At 41.0% G+C, this 23466-nt stretch overlaps 1 protein-coding gene across 1 annotated transcript in view; it reads left to right on the forward strand.

Annotated features, from left to right (window-relative positions):
* LOC131987902 (neuronal PAS domain-containing protein 3) overlaps nucleotides 1-23466 on the forward strand; it is a 425063-nt gene that overhangs the window by 124550 nt on the left and 277047 nt on the right. Inside the window, exon 2 of the mRNA XM_059352818.1 lies at nucleotides 11512-11610. Within this exon, the coding sequence (XP_059208801.1) occupies nucleotides 11512-11610 (99 nt within the window). The remainder of the gene's footprint in view (nucleotides 1-11511; nucleotides 11611-23466) is intronic.

Raw genomic sequence — 23466 nt, forward strand, 5'->3', positions numbered from 1 at the left:
GTCAGCTATGTGTGTGTGTGTGTGTGTGTGTGTGTGTGTGTGTGTCACCCTTTGTACACCTTATTTTCTTTGAGACAGAGGGAGGGATATAGAGGCTTGACAGCAGCAGAGAGAAAGGTGTCAGTGGACAGAAAAAGGTGAAACAGTGACAATAAGAAAGCTGTTGATTTACAGTAAGAGTGACAGGAAGTGGCCTCTTTTTTTACAGAATAAGAGCACCGTCTGTCTGTTTCCTTGTGTCTCTATTAGGCTGATTTCTCTCCTGTAGATGTGTCTGATGAGAGCAGGGTTCTGTCTGTCCTCAGAGGATCTGAGCTGCAGTGTTTTAGGACGCAGCTTCTCTCCTCTTTTTTTTTTTTTTTTGCGTCGCTGTTAAAACAAAAAGAGAGATGCTGAAGCTTCGCCCTTCATCACACTTAGCGCCGCGACCGCTCCGCTCTCTAATGGAACTTCATCCATTTCAAATGACAGAATCCATTACGGCCGCATGCACCGCTCTGCAGCGCAAGTGTTGCATGCACTGGATTTATTCTTGTTATTTGCTGATAATGTGTGCAAACTAAACTGAGCCACATTTTTTTTGCTCTCATGCTCGGGCTGATGATTAACTCGAGATGAGGCTGTGGCTGCTGGAGGTTTTTTTTAGAGAAAACAGACAAAAACATTTAGAAAGAACTGTGGTTAAAGGAATAATTATCTCAGTTTGTGCTAGAAATACATGTTCAATAACACCAGGATGAAGGGGATAACAGGGACAATCTGTCCTGAATGTTGGCTCCCAAAACCTTTTGGAAATGGAGAAGAAGAGACACAACTAAATCTGCATTAGTAAATATCACAAAGGACAGAGTGTACAAGAGTCAAGTTCAGCCGAAGCTTTAAAACATCTGCAACAACGCTTCCGATACATAATCAAATATCTAAACGGTTGATAACAAAGTGATAACAAAAAGATTTGTCTGCTGCATCGCCCTTCATAAACCATTTGTATATATATTCAAATATTTTGCCTGCATCATTTTATCCATTTTCTTTGACTTGTGACTGGCAGCTGTTCCACTGAGCTGCTCCTCTGGAGGAAATAATGTTTCTAAACAGGTGACTCTCTAGTATCTAGGCTTGTTGTTGTTGTTGTTGTTGTTGTTTGTTGTCGTTGTTTTTGAGGGGCCCAGGAGAATCTTTTTAACCTGTGGAAATGATTGACAATGAGAGCGAGAGTGAGGCCATTTTGGTGGATTCCTTCTTGCATATTCGATCTCAAAATACAGAAATCAAAACCTAAGTAGCCTCAGTTCTCTGGACAGTTATGAAAGAGATGGATAAAAATACTTAGCATTGGAGGTGGAGCCCTGTTCATTCCAATGTAAGTTGCTCAGTGGTGCATGAGGCCACAAAAGTTTGACCGCCGTGCGAAAAATTACCCAGATCTTCCATTACTCACTGGAACGTGACAGACGCTAACTTGAATGGGAGTTTAAAAAATGTATAATTCTACAGATTGTCTAAACTTAGCAAATGTTTTCAGACCAAATTAATCAGAATTTGGGAGTGCAGTTAGTCATTTTGCAAGAGTTGTGACATTAAAAAAGTAATATATACAGATAAGTGGAAGGAGGTGGAGCCCCGTTCATTCCTATGAAAGTTGCTCACTTATGCATGAAGCCAAAACAGTTAGATTTCTGTCTGTAAAATTACAGAATTAGATGTTCTATCGACTTCCACTGGCCAAGTCGGCTACTTATGGTTTAGTTTGCCGCAAACTTGAATAGAAATAATAAATGTATAATCTTGATTTATTCTTCCAGACCTTCAAAATGTTATTGGACCAAATGAATCAAATTTTGATCGTGAAAGAGTCATTTTGAAGGAGTTGTGACATTAAAAAAGTCATTAAGACATATAAGGAGGTGGAGCCCTGTTCATTCCTATGAATGTTGCTCGGTGGTTCAGAATGAATCAATTTTTGATAGTGAAATCAGTGTCAATCTTGCAGGATTTGTGACACTAAAAGAATAACATATACAGAGAAGTGGATACAGTGTTGGAGGTGGGGCTCCATTCATTCATATCAAAGTTGATCGGTGGTGCATGAGCCTAAAAGCCCTAAAAGTTTGACTTATGCACATAAAATATCCCAATCTTCAATGGGTTTTCTGCAGCTATGGGGCCCAAAGAGCAAACACAGTTTTATGGGCCAAACTGGCTATTTCCTGTATAGAGAAAACTTGAGCGCCAACAAAATGATTTAATTACGCAGCTCTCCTTGACTTTCAAAATGCTATCGGACCAAATTAATCAAATTGTGATAGTGAAGTCAGTCATTTTGCAGGAGTTGTGACATCAATAAAAATTATTTATTGATTTACAGACGTCTTTTTCACAATGTGACTCTATGAGAAAAGTCTTTTTGTGCCCAACTGCATCAAGTGAAGGATTCAGAAATTGTAATTCCTCCACGGCAGGTCCATAACAAACAATGATTTGACATTTTATCCCGTTTTTCCCCCGTTTTTTCCTTATCTTTATGACACACTTTTTGATCTTGGTTGTTTTTATCTGTATCTTTTTCCTGGATACAGAATTTTAGTCATGTAGAGATGATTTTAAGATTATTATTAGGCCTTTTTTTTTTTTTGCACTATAATTTTACCAATCATGGGGTTACTTTTATGTTGTTGCTGACTTCAAAGCCCAGCGCTCTTTCTGCGGGTTTAAAACTTGATATTGTCAGAATCTGCTTCTTTGTTTTTATATTTTAGATATTTGCAAAGTTTGCGGAGTGCAGCGAACCAGAATCACATGCAGACTTAGAGCTGTGTGTGTGTGTGTGTGTGTGTGTGTGTGTGTGTGTGTGTAGAGAGCGAGGACGTCAGCAGCTCGTTATGTCCGATCATGTCACTAATCGCTGGTTTAATCCTCCCAGAACATTAAATATTAGACTTTGTTTAAAAACGTTCAGCAGTCATTTATGTCCCTGCTGCTGCAGAACAAACTGCAGCTCACTGATCCTTTATTCAAGCAGCCGACAGGAGAACCTGACAGGATTCAGAGAAACAAGCAGCAGTGAAAGCGCCACTGCTTTAAATAATCATTACAGAACGTCTCACTTAGTGTCATTTATGAGATGCATCGAGGCAAAAGTTCAAATTTCACCAGAAAAAAAGAGGAATAAATTGGGAGACTCTTGACCTCTGATCTCAAGATATCGGAATAAAAATTGGTTCTATTTGTACCCACAAGTCTCCTCTTTACAGACACTTGCAAACCAAATGTCAATTTGGGTGGAACAATGCAGGGTTTCTAATGAAGTTAGCAAGCAAAAAAGTACATGTGGAGTTCCGCAAGGCTCCATTGTGGGTCCTCTTATCCATTGGTACCAACCACAATAACGTTCCAGGAGCAATGCAGTAAAATGAGCTGCTGTCACCTCTAGGATAATCACAGCCTCATGAAACTTAACAACCACAAACTAGAGACCTAGAGCATTCAGAGGATGGATGGCTTTGGACATTAGATTCACAATAAGGGGGTTTCTCAACAGGCAACACAGCACAAGTGTTGCCATACAATACACAAAACTACTAAACGTCAGAAACAAATGGATTCGAAACACAGCATGGATTTCCCTCTGCTTTTCTAAAGATCTTTGTGTCTGAAGTGGGATTCTGAAGGGATTTTTTCACAATTCTCAACAAAAAATGCAACATTTTGCCCCAAAATGTGTGTAATAAACAGTATCAACCTAAACATTGCTTAAACAACTAATGGGAAACGACTTTCTCTGCACAGTTTGAAGATTCACATCTGAAAAACTTGATAGAAACACTTTTGAAAATGCACAGAGGTCACAATATCACTTGAGGTGTTTTTTGTCTTTTTTTGAAAATTAGTTAATGGACTAAACAGGAGATGGAAATAAGTTTTCTGGGTAGCCTCTGATAACGCGAACATTTAACTACAGGAATATCCAAAGTTTCTGTTCTAAAGATCTTGGTGTCTGAATGTGGAATTTTGCAGGGATTTTTGACCAATTTTATCAGTAAAAAATGGTTAAATTTAGCAACACATCTGTGTAACAAAAGGTATCAACACAAAAATTGCTGCAGCAATTTATGAGACATAATTGAGCATGGGAATGGACATAATATTCTCATATCATGATTTTCTAAAACCCTCAAACACCGCAACAATTTGAATTAAGTCATAAATATTACAGATTTATGACTGTGACATCTACCGTTGACCTCTTGTCTCCCCCTAAATATCCACTGCCATCTCCCCCAATTATCTATCTACAATAATGGAGCTGATAACGTCTGTTACAAACATACATTTCTACCTGCTTGTGAGGTCATCGCAGAGACCTGAAGCTGGATCTTTATCCTGAAGTCTAAACCTCCAAAAGCATTTTACAAAATGTTCCAAAAAGGTCACCCAGAAATCAAATGCATTTCTAAAATAGGTTAGAAATTGCTTCTCTGCTCGAAAAAAAATAAATCACTTTTTAAATTGCTCTAACTTTCCAACAAACTGTTTTCAATAATCCGAAATGTCTTCAAACTTTTCAAAAACACTCAGTTCCTTAAAAAAACACTCACCTGTCCGTCAAACTGTCCAAATGTCTTCACTGCTCAGACAAGGTCCTCGATTCTAAACATGTTCCACTCCTAAGATCTAAAGCTCAATGTGGTCCTTACAGAGAAGGTAAAGAACACACACACACACACACACACACACACACACACACACACTCTTTTGTATCTGCAGGATTCAGTTGGGGAGTTAAACCCTCATGTAGCTTTACTGCAGCACTGGAGCAAGACTGACCAGCTAAACCTGGACCAAAACATCCTGACCAGCTGGGACAGAGTGTGTGTGTGTGTGTGTGTGTGTGTGTGTCTGTTACCTGTGTTACCTGTGTGTGAGTGTGTGTGTGTGTATTTGACCCTGCCCTGGAAGTATTTGAACATTCTCATAACAAACGGAGGGGTTACTGGTAAACAGGGGACCAGGAGTGTGTGTATTTATTGTGTTTGTGTATGTGTGTGTGTGTTATGTATGTGTGTGTGTGTGTGTGTGTGTGTGTGTGTGTGTATGTGTGGTGTCGACGCTGCTCGCTAAACTGACACATTTTCAATCACATGGTTTATTCCGGGGAAATTGTCGAAAAAGAGGGAAAAGGGCAGATTTCTGCGGCTCTGTGGGCTCCAACAGGACAAGCCAGGATTAGTTTTTCACTTTGTGTGTGTGTGTGTGTGTGTGTGTGTATTCTAAGACAATGCCCTGGTAGCCAATTTGTAATATATAGTCGGCCTTGAAAAATGGCCCAGATCTCCCCTTCGCTGTCTGCAATTTAGCTCTGCCGGCGCCCGGCAATACCCATTGTACTGCCTCCCACCACTGCCATTTTGGCCTGATGGAGTGTGTATTTGTACCTTGTGTGTGCATGTATGTGTGTGTGTTTGTTTACTTGCTTATGTGCATTTCAGTGTGCATTTACCCATGAGTCTGTCTTTTAGTGTGTGTCGGCGTGCGTGAGCAAGCGACTGTGTTTATACTCAGGTTATTGAATTTCTACTTGTGTTCCAATGTGTGTTTGTGTGTGTGTGTGTGTGTGTGTGTGTGTGTAGTGTTGTGTGCCTCCAGTTGTAGTGTTTATTTAGTTGATTGTGTGTGTGTTTGATGAAGTGCAGTTACTCGTCCACTTTCCAAAATGACAGCGAGACACCTGAAGGCATCAATCTGGAACTAATGGACAGATTGCTGAAAGAGAGGATGGAGGGATGATAGAGGAGTGGAGACAAAAGAGAGGAGGGGGAGAGAGAAGGGAAAGAGAGGAGTTTAGGAAGGTAAGAGAGAGAGAGAGAGAGAGAGAGAGATGTGTAAGAAGAGGAAAGAGGGATTGGCAGTGAAAGTGAAATGGGATGAGAGAGATGTTAGGGACCAGAAATGGAAGGAGAGAACAAGATAAAGAGATAGAAAAGGATGAAAGAATAATAAAAGGATGAGATGGAGAAGGGGGAAGGTGGGGAGATGGAATAAGGTAAAAATGGAGGAAAGGGAGAGATAGGATGCCAGGAAGCATATTGATGAATGGAAAGAAAAAGGAGGGATGAAGTTATGATTTAAGAATTCGATGACTAGAGAGGAGGAGTAAGATGAGAAGAGAGAGGGAAAGAACAGCAGAAGAGAGGGATTGAAAGGAAAAATTAAAAGAATACGAAGAAGGAGGGATATGAGAAAAGGAGGGGAAAAAGATGATTTATGCCTAAAGAGACAAAGAGGGAGAGAGAGGATGGTAGGAAGTATATGGAGGAAGAAAGGAGGGATGAAGGGACTAGGGAGTTAAGAAGAAAGAGGGAAAAGAAGTAGTGAGGGAATGAGGGAAGGAAGAGGAGTGGAGGAGAGATGATGGAGGAAAACAGAGTGAGAGAGAGGGATAATTCAAGGATCTAGGGATGTGAGAAAGGGATGGGAAACGAGATAGGGAAAAAGGAGGGATGAGGGAGGAGAAATAAAGGAGGAAAAAGTGAGAAAATATAACAAAGAAAAAAGGGACGATGAATGAGTGATGGATAAAGATGAAAAGGGAGGAAAATAGAAGAAGAGAAGGGAGGAGAAAGAAGGAGGGATGCAAGAAAGGGATGGCATGAAGTAGGTGGATGGAGGTAAAGAAGAAAGGAGGGATGAGGATGGGGAAGGGAGAGAAGGACAAGATGATGTAGGGAGAAGGAAAAGGAGAGAGAGAGGAGAAGAAGAAGTAAGTAATGGATAAAGATGTAAGGGAGGAAAGTGGAGGAAAGAAGAAAGAAATAAAGATGAATTGAAAGAATAAGAAGATGTAGTGGAGGGACAGTTTGAGGAAGAGAGAGAGGGAGGGAGGAGGAGAGGAAAAGATGGAGGGATGAAGACAAAAAAAGGCCGTAGGGCTGCAGATAGAGATCGTTTCACCAGAGGTCTCCTCCTGTTAATAGGAGACACAGCAGAGGGCAGAGATCAGGGTGTGTGTGTGTGTGTGTGTGTGTGTGTGTGTGTGTGTGTGTGTGTGTGTCTGAATGTGATTCTGGTGGTTTGAGGCTGAAATAAGGATTTGTTATATGACATAAAACAACATAAAATATGTTAGCAAATACCTTCACTTTACTTGTGAATTTTTAAGTTTTTACGTGTCCTTAAAAAGATGGCTGCTAAATGAGACTACGGTGGCTGTTAAAGGTCATAACGCCCGACACAGACGGGAACTCTCTCATTAGTCCTCGTCACGGTTTCAAGGCCTGTTTTAGCCTCTACAGAAGGCGTTCCACAAGGGTCAAACCTGGGTCCCGTCTTATTCACTATTTATGTCAATGATATCATCCAATCTCTGAGTGGCTGTCAGGCCCATCTGTATGCAGATGACACTGTTATTTATGCAACTCTCATTTAACGGCTTGCAAGATGCATTAGGTCGTCTCAAGCTGGTACCTAATATAAACAAAACAAAATTTATGGCATTCTCTAGGGCCAGAAATATTATTTATTACCGGTGATGCCTACAAGATTCATTCTCTGGCAAACAGGCGAAAGAAACAATAAGTGTGTTTCCATTAGGTACTTTTCCCTCTAGTGAGACGCTATGGGTGTGGCTTGGGAGAGAGGCTCCGCCCACCTTCACGGTGTAGTTTTTTTGTTTGTTTGTTTGTTTTGTTTTGTTTTGTTTAGTTTAGTCTCTTTTTTTACCTTTGTCAATTCTGTATTTTATTGCACTTTTTGCACTTTTATGTGAAGCACTTTGGTGCGGCTCAGCCGTCTGTAAATGCGCTATATAAATAAATTTGACTTTGACTTTGACTTTTAACTCAGAAAGTACCTGCCTCGGGTAGGTACTTAGTGGGTGGAGCCAAAACACCCGCTTTCCAAAAAGTACTCAGAAAGTACTCGGTCAAAACAGGCTTATGTAGCTTTTTATTTCTGTCAGCTGCATTAACATCATAAAAGTGGAATTCATCTGTGAAGATTATCCTGCTGAACAAAACATGTCAGCATCAGAAACGTTTATGTTCTGCAATGAGGCAAATCTTTCTCCTAGAGGATAAAGATTTTGGCCTCCAAAAATAAAAAACTAAACTGCCAAACAGTAAAAACTTGTAGAGTTGCTCTTTAATGAAAAGCTGAAATAAAGTGATACAGAAAAAGAGGATTAATAACAAAGGTCAACAGTCTGAATACTGTATAACTGAAGTTTTAAGAGGTTACATTAAACTGTTTGCAGTGTTCCTCCCGGCTGTCCTTGAATAAAACTCAGAGCTGTTGTTGGAGACCAACCTGCCACCACAGCTGGTCAGCTCAAACAGCTCCTGCTGCTGGAAATATTCCTAAAAAATAACTAAAGCTCCAGTTTGGAGGTGTTTTTTCTTCTCTTTTTTAAAGCTTAACGCTGCAGCCGGGGACTCGACAGGCAGGCGAAGTGACACGGAGTCAAATACAAAATACAAAGCAGCCCCAAAGTGACTGTCTATGCACAGTGAATTATTTGAATTTTACACACCCACCAAAGACAGGCTGTCAAAACTCATGCCGGAATGGATTTTTCATACGGAGAGAGAGAGAGAGGGAGAGAGAGCGAGGGAGGGAGAGCCGAGGAGAATAAAAAGAGAAGAAGAGGGAAAAATAGGAGGCGGAAAGAGGGCGAGAGACACCGGGAGAGACAGGGAGGAGGAGGAGAGAGCGAGGGAGAGGCAGTGGAGCGGCGCTGGCTGCAGGAGAACATTAGCTGCACTGTGTAGCGCACCATAAAACCATTGACATTGTCGGTCTTGCTTTGTGGACGAGTATTATTGTAAAACACAGTTTTCTGAGGCGAGCCGGCCGCTATTGTTCTTGTCAGGAGGGTGAGGCGAGGGCACCGGCGGCATAACTTATTTCTGTTTTAAAGCTGCAGAGAGAGAGAGAGAGAGAGAGAGAGAGAGAGAGTTGGTTTTCAAATTAAACCAGCCAGATGTACGTCCAGAGATTGTATTACTTTTAGATTTGATCTCTTGATGCATGACTACGAGCCCCAGCGCTCGCTCGCTGCAGTCAAAAAACAAAACAATAAAAAGGTAGAAAGAAAGAAGAAAGGTTTGTTCTACATGAGGTGGCTCTACTTTACTGATTGTACAGCAACGTTTGAGACGAGACACAGAGTCTGACTCAACACGGGCATTATCAGATCAGCTGTCAGGACTCAAGAAAGCTGCATCATGAACCTGGTTTTAACTGAAATCTAGCTTGTATAACTGCTATGTTTGTACCAGAGTCATATTGTTCAGTGTTAATGGAAACACGGCACACCGGCAGCTTCTTTAATGCTTCACATTATAAAATAATGGTGGAGACCAAACCCAGAGGAACAGCACCACGCTTTGAAGACAATTTGACAAAAACGATGGAGTTACAATTTATGCATCCTTCACGTGATGCCACTGGGCCTCAAATACTTTTTCCATAAACTTACGATGGAAAAGAGCATCTGTAAATCAGCACATATCATTTTTTTAATGTCACAACCTCAACAAAATGACTCATTACACTATCAGACTTTGAATCCTCCAGTAGATTAAAATTTGGAAATTCAAGAAGAGCTGCATGATTAAAATCTTTTATTATCATTTAACTTAGCTGAGTACATACGGATGCTGAAAAGCCAGAGAAGATTCAACTATTTTTATGCACAGAAGTAACATTTTTTGGCTTCTTCCACCACTGAGCAACTTTCATAGGAATGAACAGAGCCCTGTCTCCAACACTGCATCAGTTCTCTATCAACATTCATGCTCTAGAAACGTTTTTTTTTCTCTAGAAGCTTTTGAACATCGAATGGAAGACAATTATCATTTTTTTTAATTATTTTTATATCACATAGCATGTAAACTCCTGTAACTTTAACCAGCAAAATAATGCCGCCTGGCTGCATACAATCCAATTTCACACACTTTTGCGTCACCGTATGCAGCAGATTTCCTCCTGAAAACGCTCGTCTAAACGCAGAATAAAAAGTGAAGACGCGACGCCACTTTTGCGTCTTCTGTTCAGACCGTCCTCGTGTAAACGGAGCCTATGTGTGGACTTTTTATAGCTCAAAAGTGTTTCAGGAACATGTTTGCTCACGTTCAAAACTTTAAGCACTTTCAAAACATGCCTGAGATCTCTCTGTACTACTTTTAAAGAACATTTTTTACTTGCTTTTAAAGTGATGGAGACATGTCCGTCATGTGTCCATTGTCCCTGCTGTAAAAGACACCTGTGTGCAGAACAGAATAGTCTGCACTTTGTTCCCTCTTAATATTACAGGAATGAATGAATGTTCAGTGTGATGGATCACACAGTTAAAGTGCTAATAGCTTTTCATACAGTACAGAAATGAATGGAAGTTAATGGATGTCTGGCTGGTAGAAACAGAATCTCAAACACGTCTGCACAGTCTGTAAAACGATTAGAAACAGCTTGTAGTACAACACATCTCATGTTTACCTCCCTTTTTTTGTAAAAACTGTATTTTGTGCACCATTTATCAGCAGAATCAATCATGTCTTCAGGGTGTCTCTGAGGAGAATTTAATGTTTTTAACAGGATCTGGTTAGTGCAAACACTTTATTTTAAATGACACATGGAGAATAAAGAGATTCTGACACAAATATCACTTTTTATAACTTTTGTAACCAATGACACATTCAAGGACCGTCGGAAAGTTCAAACTCTGACGATAACATCTGTTTTTAAGGTTTCTCTCTGCGATAAACGGTGTGTTTTCTGGGCCTGAATTTCTCAACAGATACAAGTTTTTAGTACAATCCTAATGGGACTCCTGGAGTTTTTATTGCTGCAAAAACTGCATTTTGTGCACAATTTATACACAATTTATACACAATTCACAGTGACATTTATATATTACCTTTGGGAATGTTTGGATCTCCTCAACGTTTATTTCCCTGCCTATATTTATAATGTATATTTCTTATTTTATATATTTTATTTACTGTTGCACTGCTTTTTGGAGCCAGCTTTTAATGTCATTGTACATGCGTATAGTGACAAAAAAGGTGTTCTATTTTAAGATAAAGTTCTGAATATCTGAACTAACATTTAACAGTTCGTAGTGACTGAGTCGCTCCTTGTTAAGGTGTTTTAATCAATCCGTTTGAGGTTTCATAGTCAACAAACAACTAATTTTTAAGATCTCAGAAGCTCATTAGAGGGTCAGGAAGGTTTTTTTTTTATTGCTCACTGAGTTAAAATGCCCAACTGTTCACATGGAGTCAGACTGAATATGATTTGCTGCTTATTTAACTTGCATTTTCCTGTGTTTGATACCTTTTATTTCACTTTATGCTTCTTCTTGTTGCATCTCTTTTGATTTACCTGCTTCTCTATCTGTTCTCCTTCTTGTTGGTTTCTCCTTTATTTTGTCTCTCCTTCTTCTTCTCTCCCCTGGCTGTTTTCTCTTCCGGCTGTCGTTAAACTCGCTCTTCACGTGTTTTCTGTGTTTCGCAGTGACCCGTACTGGGAGCGGCCGGCTAACGCAGGCAGCTGCGCCGCCGCCCGGCCCAAGACGCTTCACCTGGCCGGCCAGCAGCACACCTCCTCACCATGGTAACGTTGTGTCTGCGCTCCTCGTAGCCGTAGTCGTAGAAGTAGAAGTGGTAGTCGTGTGTGTCTGTGTGTGGGTGTGTGTTGGAGATGAGCACACTGTAAAAACAAACCTGTTGTTTTTACGGTAAAAAACCAGCAGCTGTGGTTGCCAGAACAGCAATAGCTGTAGGGACCAGTGCTGCACTACTGTTATACTGTGGATTTCTTCTTCTTCCTCTTCCTGACGCAATTTCGTCCCACTACTAGTCCTACAACTTGAAGAGTTGCAGGACAAATTATGTGCTATTACTTTTCTCTACAGAATATGAATTTTTCGCGACGTAAGTCGCGAAAAACTGCCCAAAATTTTGCATTAAAATGAATGGGACGGGCGACAAAAAATGAGCGAAAAAGAACAATAATTGGAGGTTTTTAAACGTCTACTCCTCCGGCATAATTTCACCAAGAGACTCCATTTAAACTTTAAACAGTAGACACAAGTCTTGTGTATTGGTGTATTAATCCACGTTTCGATAGGTCATATAGTTTTTTATCAATCCCTGTTCAATGACCATGATCATTTTTGGAGAAATTCTGAGATTATAATGGGTGTGTATTGCACGGAATGTTCGTGTCACAGTGTGTGACATCATCGCCAGAGTGTAGAGGGAGAGAAAAAACTGTCAAAAAATAAATTTGAAAACTGCGCTCCAGGCCGCAAATTCCACTCTACAGAAATAATTTATACATAGAAACGTAGGAAAATTAGTCTTCTCACTCACAATCCTCTGGTAAAGCTGTCAGAGTTATAGTTTGGGCGTAGGACGCACAGATTCGCCACCAAAACCACCAACAGCCTCATTGGCTGCCATATTAAAAACGCAGGAAGATTTCGGAAAAAGGGAAGATGTAACAGTTTTTTTAGATCGCTCTAACAAAGCTATTTTTTCATTTTTCTTAAAAAAAACATATGTAGACGTTCAGGAAGAACTCAGGACGCTCAAAGTGAAGTCGGATCAATGATAGGTATTATGGTTTTGCCAAAAATGCTTTCTGTTCGAGGACAGAAATTTCAGTCCACCTCTGGCTGCTGTCACTCTTTCATTAACAGGTGTCAGTTAATTCTGTAACACAGTAATGTTAATAAGCATCTTATAAGGACTTTCAAGGGCCTTATTACTTGTTAATGAATGGTTATTACAAGGACCTTAATATAAAGCGTTATCGAAAAATCTTTACTGAGGTCATAAATCAAGTGAGAAATTCACAGTAAAGTTATTTTACAGATAATTTGTTTGTTAGTTTGACAGTTGGATGAGCTGACGTCTGTTCTACGTCCCTGATGAAGAATAAATCTGATAATTTAACGTTGTTTTAGCAGCAGAACTAGAGGTGGAAATCAAACGTTTGACCCTTTGTGACGCTGGGGCTTCATTTAATGGTTCTTGTGTTGTGAGATTTGATTTCTGTGACTTCAGGGTTCAAACCTGAGACTCTAAAGACTCTAAAGAAACGAAACAGTGTGTTTGAAAAGACGTCACAGCAGACTGTTGGTGTCTGTCAGTGTGTGTGTGTGTGTGTGTGTGTGTGTGTGTGTGTGTGTGTGTGTGTGTGAGAGTCTCTCAGCTCTCTTTATATCTGAGTGTGTTTACTGCATTGTGTGTGTTGGTTAATTCTCTCCTCCTCCTCCTCTCTCTCCTCCTCCTCTTCTCTTCTCCTCCTCCTCTTCTCTTCTCCTCCTTTCCTCTTCTCCCCCTCTCTCTCCTCCTCCTCCTCCTCCTCCTCTTTCCTCTTGTCTCCTCTCTCTTCCTCTTCCCTCCTCCTCCTCTCCTCCTCCTCCTCCTCCTCTTCCTCCTCTTCTATCCTCCTCCTCTCCTCCTCCTCCTCCTCCTCTTCCTCCTCTTCTATCCTCCTCCTCTCCTCCACCTCCTCCTCCTCCTCCTCCTCCTCCTCCTCCTCCTCCCCTCTCCTCCTCTTCCTCCTCTTCTCTCCTCCTCCTCCTCCTCCTCCCCTCTCCTCCTCTTCCTCCTCTTCTCTCCTCCTCCTCTCCTCCTCCTCCTCTCTCTCCTCTTCCTGTCCTCTCCTCCTCCTGCTCCTCCTCCTCCTCCTCCTCCTCCTCTCCCTCCCTCTTCCTGTCCTCTCCTCCTCCTGCTCCTCCTCTTCTCTTCTCCTCCTCTCCTTCTCCTCTCCTCCTCTTCCTCCTCTTCTCTTCTCCTCCTTACCTCTTCTCCTCCTCTCTCTCCTCCTCCTCCTCCTCCTCCTCCTCTCCTCCTCCTCTTCTCTTCTTCTCCTCTCCTCTTCTCCTCCTCTCTCTTCTCCTCCTCTCCTCCTCTCACTCCTCCTCCTCCTCCTCTTTTTACTTCCCTCCTTCCCCTCCTCCCCTTCTTCCTCTTCTCCTCTCCTCTCTCCTCATCATCTCCTCCTCTCTACCTTCTTCCTCCTCTCCTCTCGTCTCCTCTCCTCGTCCTCTCTCCTCCTCATCATTCTCCTCCTCCTTTCCTCTCCTCCTCATCTCTCCTCCTCCTCCTCTCTTCCCTCCTCCTCCTCCTCTTCTCTCCTCCTCCTCCTACTCACTCCCCCTCCTCTCCTCCTCTTCTCTTCTCCTCCTCTCCTCCTCTCTCTCTCTCCTCCTCCTCCTCCTCTCACTCCTCCTCCTCCTCCTCTCCCTCCTTCTCCTCCTCCTCCTCCTCTTTCCTCTTGTCTCCTCTCCATTCCTCTTCCGTCCTCCTCCTCCCCTTCTTCCTCTTCTCCTCTCCTCTCTCCTCCTCTCTACCTTCTTCCTCCTCTCTCGTCTCCTCGTCCTCTCTCCTCCTTTCCTCTCCTCCTCATCTCCCCTCCTCCTCCTCTTCCATCTCCTCCTCTCCTCCTCCTCCTCCTCTTCTGTCAGTGAACAGAGTGAAGAAGGGATTTGACACCAGGATATGAACTGATGCATTGTGGTTTGATGCTGTGGTGTTTTTATGTTCCCGTGTGTGTGTGTGTGTGTGTGTGTGTGTGTGTGTGTGTGTGTGTGAGTGTGTGTGTGTGTGTGTGTGTGTGTGTGTGTGTGTGTGTTGGATTACAGTACTGGAGAATAAAAGAGGGATTTGTGTCGGAGTCAGGCGGAGAGCTGAAAGGAGACAGCAGTTAATAGCTCATTATAGGACGAGCTTAACACCATGTAGGCCGTATATAAACACACACACACACACACACACACACACACAACACACACACACACACACAAACACACACACACACACCCTGAGAACTGAGGCCTTTTGACAAACATCTGATAAACTGGAGGAGCGCTGAGCTGCAGCAGCGTGTTTATTTCTCCTAAACTGTCGGAGCAACTGATCATTTTAATAACTCTGTAATAAAAAAAATGTTTAAAATGTGAAATTTTTTAAAAGACAGATTACACATAAAAACATTTAAATAACTATAATATTTAACAATGAAATATTTAAACAATGCTGTGCATGAAAATGTGGATTTTTTTTTCTTGCATTATTGTTTTTATTCCAGTTCAAAATGTGACAGTAATGCATAAAAATATATTTCTAGCAGGAAATGTCAGGTTCATATCAGTGAATTCTTTTAAAATCACAGATTATAAATCAGCTTTACTCAGAATTGATTCATGCACATGATGGATCAGTGCAGAGGCAAGGTAATATATATATATATACTTGGATGTTTGCATTTTTTTTTGCAAATTTACGCTATAAATATTCCACATTTTACTGCAGGACGATTTTCTGACAGCTTTAGTTACACGGTCGCACATAAAGTTGGAATAATTCAGTTTTTTGACCCAATCCTCTGTTAATTTGGTTTCATATTCGTTGTGAGATGTTTGGAAGTTTTTAGAAGATAAACACTTTATCTGTCAAGAATAAATCACATTGGCGCAATCATTTTTTTCAGGTTTCAGTTAACTTTTTTATGAGACAAAACACCCAAAAACAAGTTAGTAAGTACACATTGCTGTGCCTTTATCCTGATTGACAGGTCGCCACTGTCCAGACTGAATAAAATATAAAATAATTTGTGATAAATTGGAGGAGATAAGGATTGGTGCACATGATAGATCAGTGCAGATTTGAGGTCATATTTCATGCTGCGTTTAGCTCCGTGTTGCTTTGTTTACTTCCATGTTAACATTCTCAACCGTCATCTTAACAACCAATATGATATAAAAAACAAATATATGCAAGTATACACTACCGGTCAAAAGTTTTAGAACACACCAACTTTTCCAGAATTTAATTGAAAATGATGCAGTTTAATGTCTCAGTGTACTCAGAAATTAATGCACATTTGCAACATTTAAAATTCTTTATTGAGCATGATAGTGTTTTGAAAGTAAAAAAAAGATTCAAAATCACATTTTTTGTTGGACCAAAGGACTAAAAAAAAGGACACAAAATGACCAAAAAAAGACACAAAATGACAAAAAAAGACACCAAAAGACACAAAGTGACCAAAAAAAGACACAAAATGACTTACAAAGACATGAAAAGAATTCAAAAATGGACAAAATATCCCAAGACCTCCATAGAGTTAAGTTGTTAACCCATTTCTTGTTCCCTGAAAAAGGCCTACTTGTATAATTCTGAAATGTACATATTTTCCAGTTTTGGTTCAGCTTACCTTTTTTTATTTACCTCTGGCAGTTCACCACTTACCTTTGGACCCTTTCAAGCTGTTCATTTGACTTGAACTGCTTGAATTTCAATAAAAAACTGGAAAAATTGGGCTGTTCTAAAACTTTTGACCGGTAGTATATTTCCAGCCTTTCCTCCGCCTTCATGCAGTTTCTCTGCAAATCTTCTGCATTGTGAAAGCAAAAAAAAACCAAAAGTATAATTTTCACTCTGATTCAGACGAGCCAACGGACCGTACCACTGCGGCTCCGTGGGGGAGCTGAGTGTGTGTTTTACATTTCATTTGATGTTTGAAGTGAACACGTGTGATTCTAACAGACACCTCGCAGCCAATCAGAACGCAGCGTTTCCCCCTGGAGTAAACACAACAGAGGAGTGTGTGTACGTCTCTTCTTTGGCTGGGGGTATTTCTAATGTTATGTGTGTGTGTGTGTGTGTGTGTGTGTGTGTGTGTGTGTGTGTGTGTGTCTAGAAGGTGAAATTGAGATAAATGGTGGAGGAGCTGTGTGGCCACAGAGGCCCCTGATATACACTCCACCTGTCTACTCTGCTTACAGCTGTGTGTGTGTGTGTGTGTGTACAACCATACATGAACATGTAAAGTAGGCTTCTTTTATTGTGTGTGTGTGTGTGTGTGTGTGTGTTTGGTTCGATTATGTTTAAATGTGTGTGTATCTCTGTGGAAATGTGTGTTTACATGCGCATGAGCAGGGTTACCTGTGATGTGTGTTTATAGTGTGTGTGTGTGTGTGTGTGTGTGTGTGTGCATGTGCAGAGTGGTTGTAAACTAAAAGAGACAGATGCACCAGAGAGAGCTCGCCCACCGCAGCCTGCATCACTTTACCCTGCACACACACCAGGGAGCTGCTGTTATTCAAATAGTACTTAAGCTCTGCGAGAGTGTGTGTGTGTGTGTGTGTGTGTGTGTGTGTTTTGTGTGTGTTTGGTGAGGGACAATAGAAAATGGAGGGAGCAGAGTGGTAGTTTGGTTGTTTGTTGCAGAGGAACGTGTGTGTGATTATCTGCAGAACAAACAGGACGTCTGTCTGTCTGTCTGTCTGTCTGTCTCTCTGTCTGTCTGTCTGTCTCTCTGTCTGTATGTCTGTCTGTCTGTCTGTCTGTCTGTCCATCAGCTGGCTGAAGATGCTTCGAGCGGCTCGATGGAGACGACCTCTCCGGTCAGGGAGAAAACATGCTGTAGTTTAACCCCAACAAGCTGTTTCGGGGAGTTTTTTTTGCTCTTTTTGCATTTTCCTCTCTGTGTTCTTGTATTTCACTGCAAAACACATATATATATATATATATATATATATATATATATGTATATATTTTATAGCACGGAACGTTTCTCACTGGATGAGTTTCAGGAGGAGCGATTATACTGGAGCACCAACTAGCGTTGATGAGTTGAGACAACAACAAACCACAGTGAACATGAAGGAAGAAGCTGATGAGACCTTTGGTTGGCCCCGTGGATGATGGGACATTTAGTTACTAAAAACCAACGGATGGAAGCGTCCATAAGAGCATGGTTGTGTTGCTAGGCAACAAGGAATTCACATCCAGCCTCAAGTATCACCTCAATGCTAAACATATAGCAGCTAGCGGCTAGTGTGCTAGCTAGCGTGGATTGTGTTTTACTTCAAAAACCAAAGTATTCTAGTTTACAGAAGGTCTACCTACCTATAGGCTACCTGGATTTATTAAAAAGGTACCATATTTATAAATATGTCCTCTCCTCTCTGCTCTGTGTAAACAGCCTCTCCTGTCCTCTCCTCTCTGCTCTGTGTAAACAGCCTCTCCTGTCCTCTCCTCTCTGCTCTGTGTAAACAGATTCTCAGTGAATATTTGTCACGTGACCGTTGGTCTCAGCAGAATCAATCATGTCTTCAGTGTCTCTGAGGAGAATTTAATGTTTTTAACAGGATCTGGTTAGTGCAAACACTTCATGTTTTTGGAGGACTTGTGATAATAATAGTGTGGAGAGAGAGAGAGAGAGAGAGAGAGGGAGAGAGAGAGAAGAGGAACAAAGGAATAATAAAGAGATGTAAACATGTTGGTCAGAGGATTTATGGCGGAGAGAGAGAGAGAGAGAGAGTGGAGGTGTAGCAGGTGTGCTGACTCGCCCGAGGTCCGTCCTTCAGACAGGACGGCTCGAAAAACACATAAATCCTCCTCTTCTCCTCCTCTTTTCTCCCTCTTCTGCTTTACTTCACCTCCTCCACACCGTCTCTCCATTCTTCCCTTTCTCCTTCTCTATCCTGTCATTTTTCCATTTCTTCTTGTACCTTTGCTTGTTCCTCCTCTCCTCTCCTCTCCGGTCCTTATATTCTTTCCTTTCTCTCCAACGTCTCTTTCTTCTCTCTTTTTTCCTTCTTAATCCTTTCTTCCTCCTTTTCTCCATTACAACTCATGTTTTCCCTCTTTTTTCTTTCTCCCACCCTCTGTCTTTCCGCTCATCCCCCTTTTTTCTCCCTCTCTTCATCTTCACCTCCTGCTTCCCATCTTTACCTCTCTGCTGTATCGTTTCCACTCTTCCTTCATCTCCTTCTTTCCCTCCTTCCTTCTTTTTCTCTTCCATGTCCTCTTTTACCATTTTCCCTTCTCCTCCCTTCTAACCTGTCATCCACTTAAGATTTGCTCAGCAACTTTATGAATAACTTTTAGACTTCTGACCTTAAAAGGGGGATTTCTCAGGATGTGGCAACCCTGAATATTTCTGCAGATTGTGGAACTGTTTTTTCTTTTTCCTTCTCCAACATCCTCCCTTTCTCCTCTTCTATTATCTCTGCTCTCTTTCCTTCAGTATCTCCTCCTCTCTTCCTCCCCTCCTGTCTTCTTTCTCCTACATTTTTACTTACACAAATTGTTTTTTGCTCGTGTTAACGTTACAAAGCAGAGCATTTCATATCGCTGAAATAAAAACCATGCATCTTTTAAATCCAGTAGATGGTAATAATGTTTAATAGCAACAAAAAATAACAAATTATAAATGAGATTATCTCCTCTGCAGTCACCTCACACTCGAAGTAACAACTTTAACAGGGATTTTTCTCAAATATGTATCATGCAACTAGTACACTAGTACACTAGTTACCTCTCTCACACTCAACTGTGAATTTGTGAATGTGAACTGCAATAAACTCCAGATAGAGGACCAAAAAAACCCACTAATACTGTTTGTAGAAGTTTGCAGAAATATGCATGAAAAAGACGTGTTTTATTGTGCTGCATTTTGAAATATTTCCAATTTAGAAGTGCAAAACACTCCTAAATTGGAAGTATTTCAACATGCAACACTAGTATAACATATGTATGAATATAAATGCTGTATTTTAACATAATTTTTATAGAATTGGGAACAAATCCAGACATGTAAAGTGGCACCACCTTTCCCTTACAGTGTCCTGCTAGTCCCTTCTTTATTTTTCTCTCTTCCTCCCTTTTTTGTTGCTTTCTTTCCTTCCTCCATCCTGCTGTTTTCCTTCTTTCTTCCCAGCCTCATTTCTTTTTCTTCCTCCATCACATCATTCATTCTTTCCTGGTTTTCCTCTTTAGCGTTTTCTTTTTTTTCCTTTCTGAGTTTGTCTTTCTCTTACAAGTTTCCTCTCCTCCTCTCCAATTCCTTCCTTCCTCTCCCCCATCAGGTTCACCTTCATACCTCTCTCTCTCTCTCTCTCTCTCTCTCTCTCTCTCTCTCTCTCTCTCTCTCTCTCTCTCTCTCTCTCTCTCTCTCTCTCTCTGAGCTTTGGTTTGATGGCGGCGCTGTGATGCGTTCTGATGTGGCTGAGGTTTTTTTTTCTCTCCCATGTCGCACGAGTCGACTTCCTGGCGTGTCGCTGACTTTGTTCAACTTTCTCTCTTTGATGCCGCACTTTCTCTCTCACCTTGCCTTTCTTTTCTAACCTACTTTTCACCTTCCTCCCAAAAAAACAATTTCATTCTCTCTCTTCTCTCTCTCTCTCTCTCTCTCTCTCTCTCTCCCTCTCTCTCTCTCTCTCTCAGTCTCGTGTTGAGAGCGAAACTGAATTCAATAATTTAACCTTTTCTTATTTTGTCTTTTATTTCTCTATATTTTATCATCTACCTGTGTCTTTGTCTGCCAGGAAACATGTTAATAATGGATAGTATAGATTCAGATCCTGTGTGTGTGTGTGTGTGTGTGTGTGTGTGTGTGTGTGTGTGTGTGTGTGTGTGTGTGTGTGTGAGCACGTGTGTGTGCAGAGCTTTTGAAGTCCTGATGTGATGTTTGTAGTCCAGCAGCATTGATCTTGAGGTCCATCAGTCTGATTGCTGCTGAAATCAACAGTCAGAATGTTTGATGAGGTTTGTTTGAAATGAATCAGCAGGAGGAGTTTTAGCTAATATCACCTCAAACCTTGTTTACGTTCAAGAAATCAAACAGGAAGCGGTTAAACATTCAGCAGATACGTCTCTGGGTAGTTCAAGAGTCTGCCAGCTGAAGCATGAGACTCTGATTTGGCGCCATAATAGTTTATTTATTTAAATCTACACTTTCCTGAAGTTATCTAAGTGCTTTTAAATTCCTTAAATATTCCAATCATCCACTCATTTTTCCTACATTTCCCAGAATCCTCAAATAAAACAGCTTCACCTTGATGGTTTGGCTTGTTGGTTTCAGGGTGGTGAAGTGTCCAGGGTAGGTTTTCTCACACATGGTGTTTTTTTAGGTGCTAAAGTGTCATCAGCTGCTTGGCGGCAAGGTTATTATGTGTAAACTGTGTAAACAGCCTCTCCTGTCCTCTCCTCTCTGCTCTGTGTAAACAGATTCTCAGTGAATATTTGTCACGTGACCGTTGGTCTCAGCAGAATCAATCATGTCTTCAGTGTCTCTGAGGAGAATTTAATGTTTTTAACAGGATCTGGTTAGTGCAAACACTTTATTTTAAATGACACATGGAGAATAAAGAGATTCTGACACAAATATCAATATTTAACACAAGTTTTGGTCACTTTTTAGAACAGAACCTTTTGGAACCGATGATGTGTTCAAGGACCATCGGAATGTTCAAACTCTGACGATAATGCCCGTTTTTACAGTTTCTTTGTAAAATAAACGCTGGATTTTTGGTGATATTTTAAAGAGAATGCATGTTTGGAGGTGTTCAGAGGATTAAACAGCAGCCTTCATCACACCATCCTGCAGCTGTGTGTGTGTGTGTGTGCGTGTGTGTGTGTGTGTGTGTGTGTGTGTGTCTCCCTGTTAGGAATCCGTCTCTGTCACCGCTGGTGAATAACTCCACCAGACATCATCCAGATAAACATTTGAACTCTCCGTTTGGCCTCTCTTCAGATTCCCGTGCACACACACACAGCCGCCTGTCAGCGAACGCCACATCAGTCCTCACACCTGCCGCTCTCTCGCCGCCCGTCACAGCCGCGTCTCTGACACGTGACGCGAGCTGAGCAGCGCCGAGCGAGGCCGTGGGACGCGCCGCCGTCCCCGGCTCCCCTCGGAGCGGCGCCGAAAGCTTTGTGTGTTTCTGACGAGTCGTCTCTCTCTCTCATCCGTCCTCCTCGTCTCTCGTTGGACGGCTACCCACCTGTGGCGCCCACAAAGAATCACTCACATCCAGAGCAAACACATTTTTTTTTGTATTCCCACAACATATATTTATTCTCCCTTATTCCCGGGGTTTTGTTTACAGTGAGAAGATTTGACTTTCACCCTGTCTTCACCTGCCTGTGCCGCTGCGCCGCTGCTCCACGTTGCCCGCGGCACTTTTCCAGCGCGGCCCGGGCTTGTTACTGCAGCGAGATTTCCCCCCGAGGAAGTCTGAGTGCTGGAGAGACGCGGCGCACATGAAATAAAGCCGCTGTTTGGCTCCATTATGGTGCCTATAGATGTGTTTTCGACTGCTCTAACTGCAGAGCAGGGAGCTCCCTCTGTGTGCTTTATTATTAACGGCAGTGGTGGAATGTAACTAAGTACATTTACTCAAGTGCTGTATTTAAGTAAAAGATCTAAAATGACCAAAAAAGACACAAAATGACCTAAAAAAGATACAAAATTACCAAAAAAAGACACAAAATGACCTAAAAAAGATACAAAATTACCAAAAAAAGACACAAAATGACAAAAAAAACCCCACAAAAAAAGACACAAAATGGCCCAAAAAATATACAAAATTACCAAAAAAAGACAAAATGACTAAAAAAGACACAAACTGAACACAAAATGGTAAAAAAAAAAAAAGAAGACAAAATGACTAAAAACCCCCACAAAATGGCCCAAAAAAGACACAAAATGACCAAAAAAAGACACAAAATTATTAAAAAAGACACAAAATTACCAAAAAAGACACAAAATGACCAAAAAAAGACACAAAATTACAAAAAAAGACACGAAATCACAAAAAAAAGACACAAAATGACCAAAAAAAACACGAAATTACCCCAAAAAAAAGGACTGAAATCTCAGTAAATGACCAAAAAGATTTTTGGACTAAATGACCAAAAAGACATTAACACATGAACACTTTAACACAGTGGAGACAGAGCTGACTTCCAAAATGATTTGGCGACCCCCAGAAATCATCTCGAGACCCCAATTGGGGTCGGGACACATTTTTTAAGGTTGCTAGAATATAATATAAACTTCTTAAAAATGCAACGTAACTTCAACCTTATCTGGTGTTTCATCTACACAACCTGTCATGTAAATCAGAAATATTTAAACCGATCCAGATATTTGCTGTTATATGCAAACATGCAAAAAGTTTTTGAAGTTGTTTCTTGTGTTCACTCGGGGTTTAAAGTTAAATAAGTCCTCTGTTGGTCCCTTTATTTAAAATGAACATGCATTAATTAATCAGAGTTTAATAAACATCGTCTTTCAGTCTAGAAATCCTTAGATTTGGTACCTTGAAACTGCTTGAAATGTACTCCTCAAAAGCTGCACAAACCCTTGAAAACACACCTTGGTGCACTTTAAACTTTTATATCACAGGAGGGAGTTTTTTTTATTTCTCTAAATATGAGAAACAGACAAAGAGACAGGGTTTTGAACACTGAATCTGAGCTGGAACTGGACCTGACTCAATCTTTAATCTACCCAAAAAAGAATCAAATTGACCACAAAATGACATAAAATGATCAAAAAAAGATACAAATTTACCAAAAATGACACAAAATGACCAAAAAAAGACACAAAATGACTAAAAAAGACACAAACTGACCACAAAATTTAAAAAAAAGACACAAA

Source organism: Centropristis striata, chromosome 16 (assembly GCF_030273125.1).
Source record: "Centropristis striata isolate RG_2023a ecotype Rhode Island chromosome 16, C.striata_1.0, whole genome shotgun sequence".
Lineage (NCBI taxonomy): Eukaryota > Metazoa > Chordata > Actinopteri > Perciformes > Serranidae > Centropristis > Centropristis striata.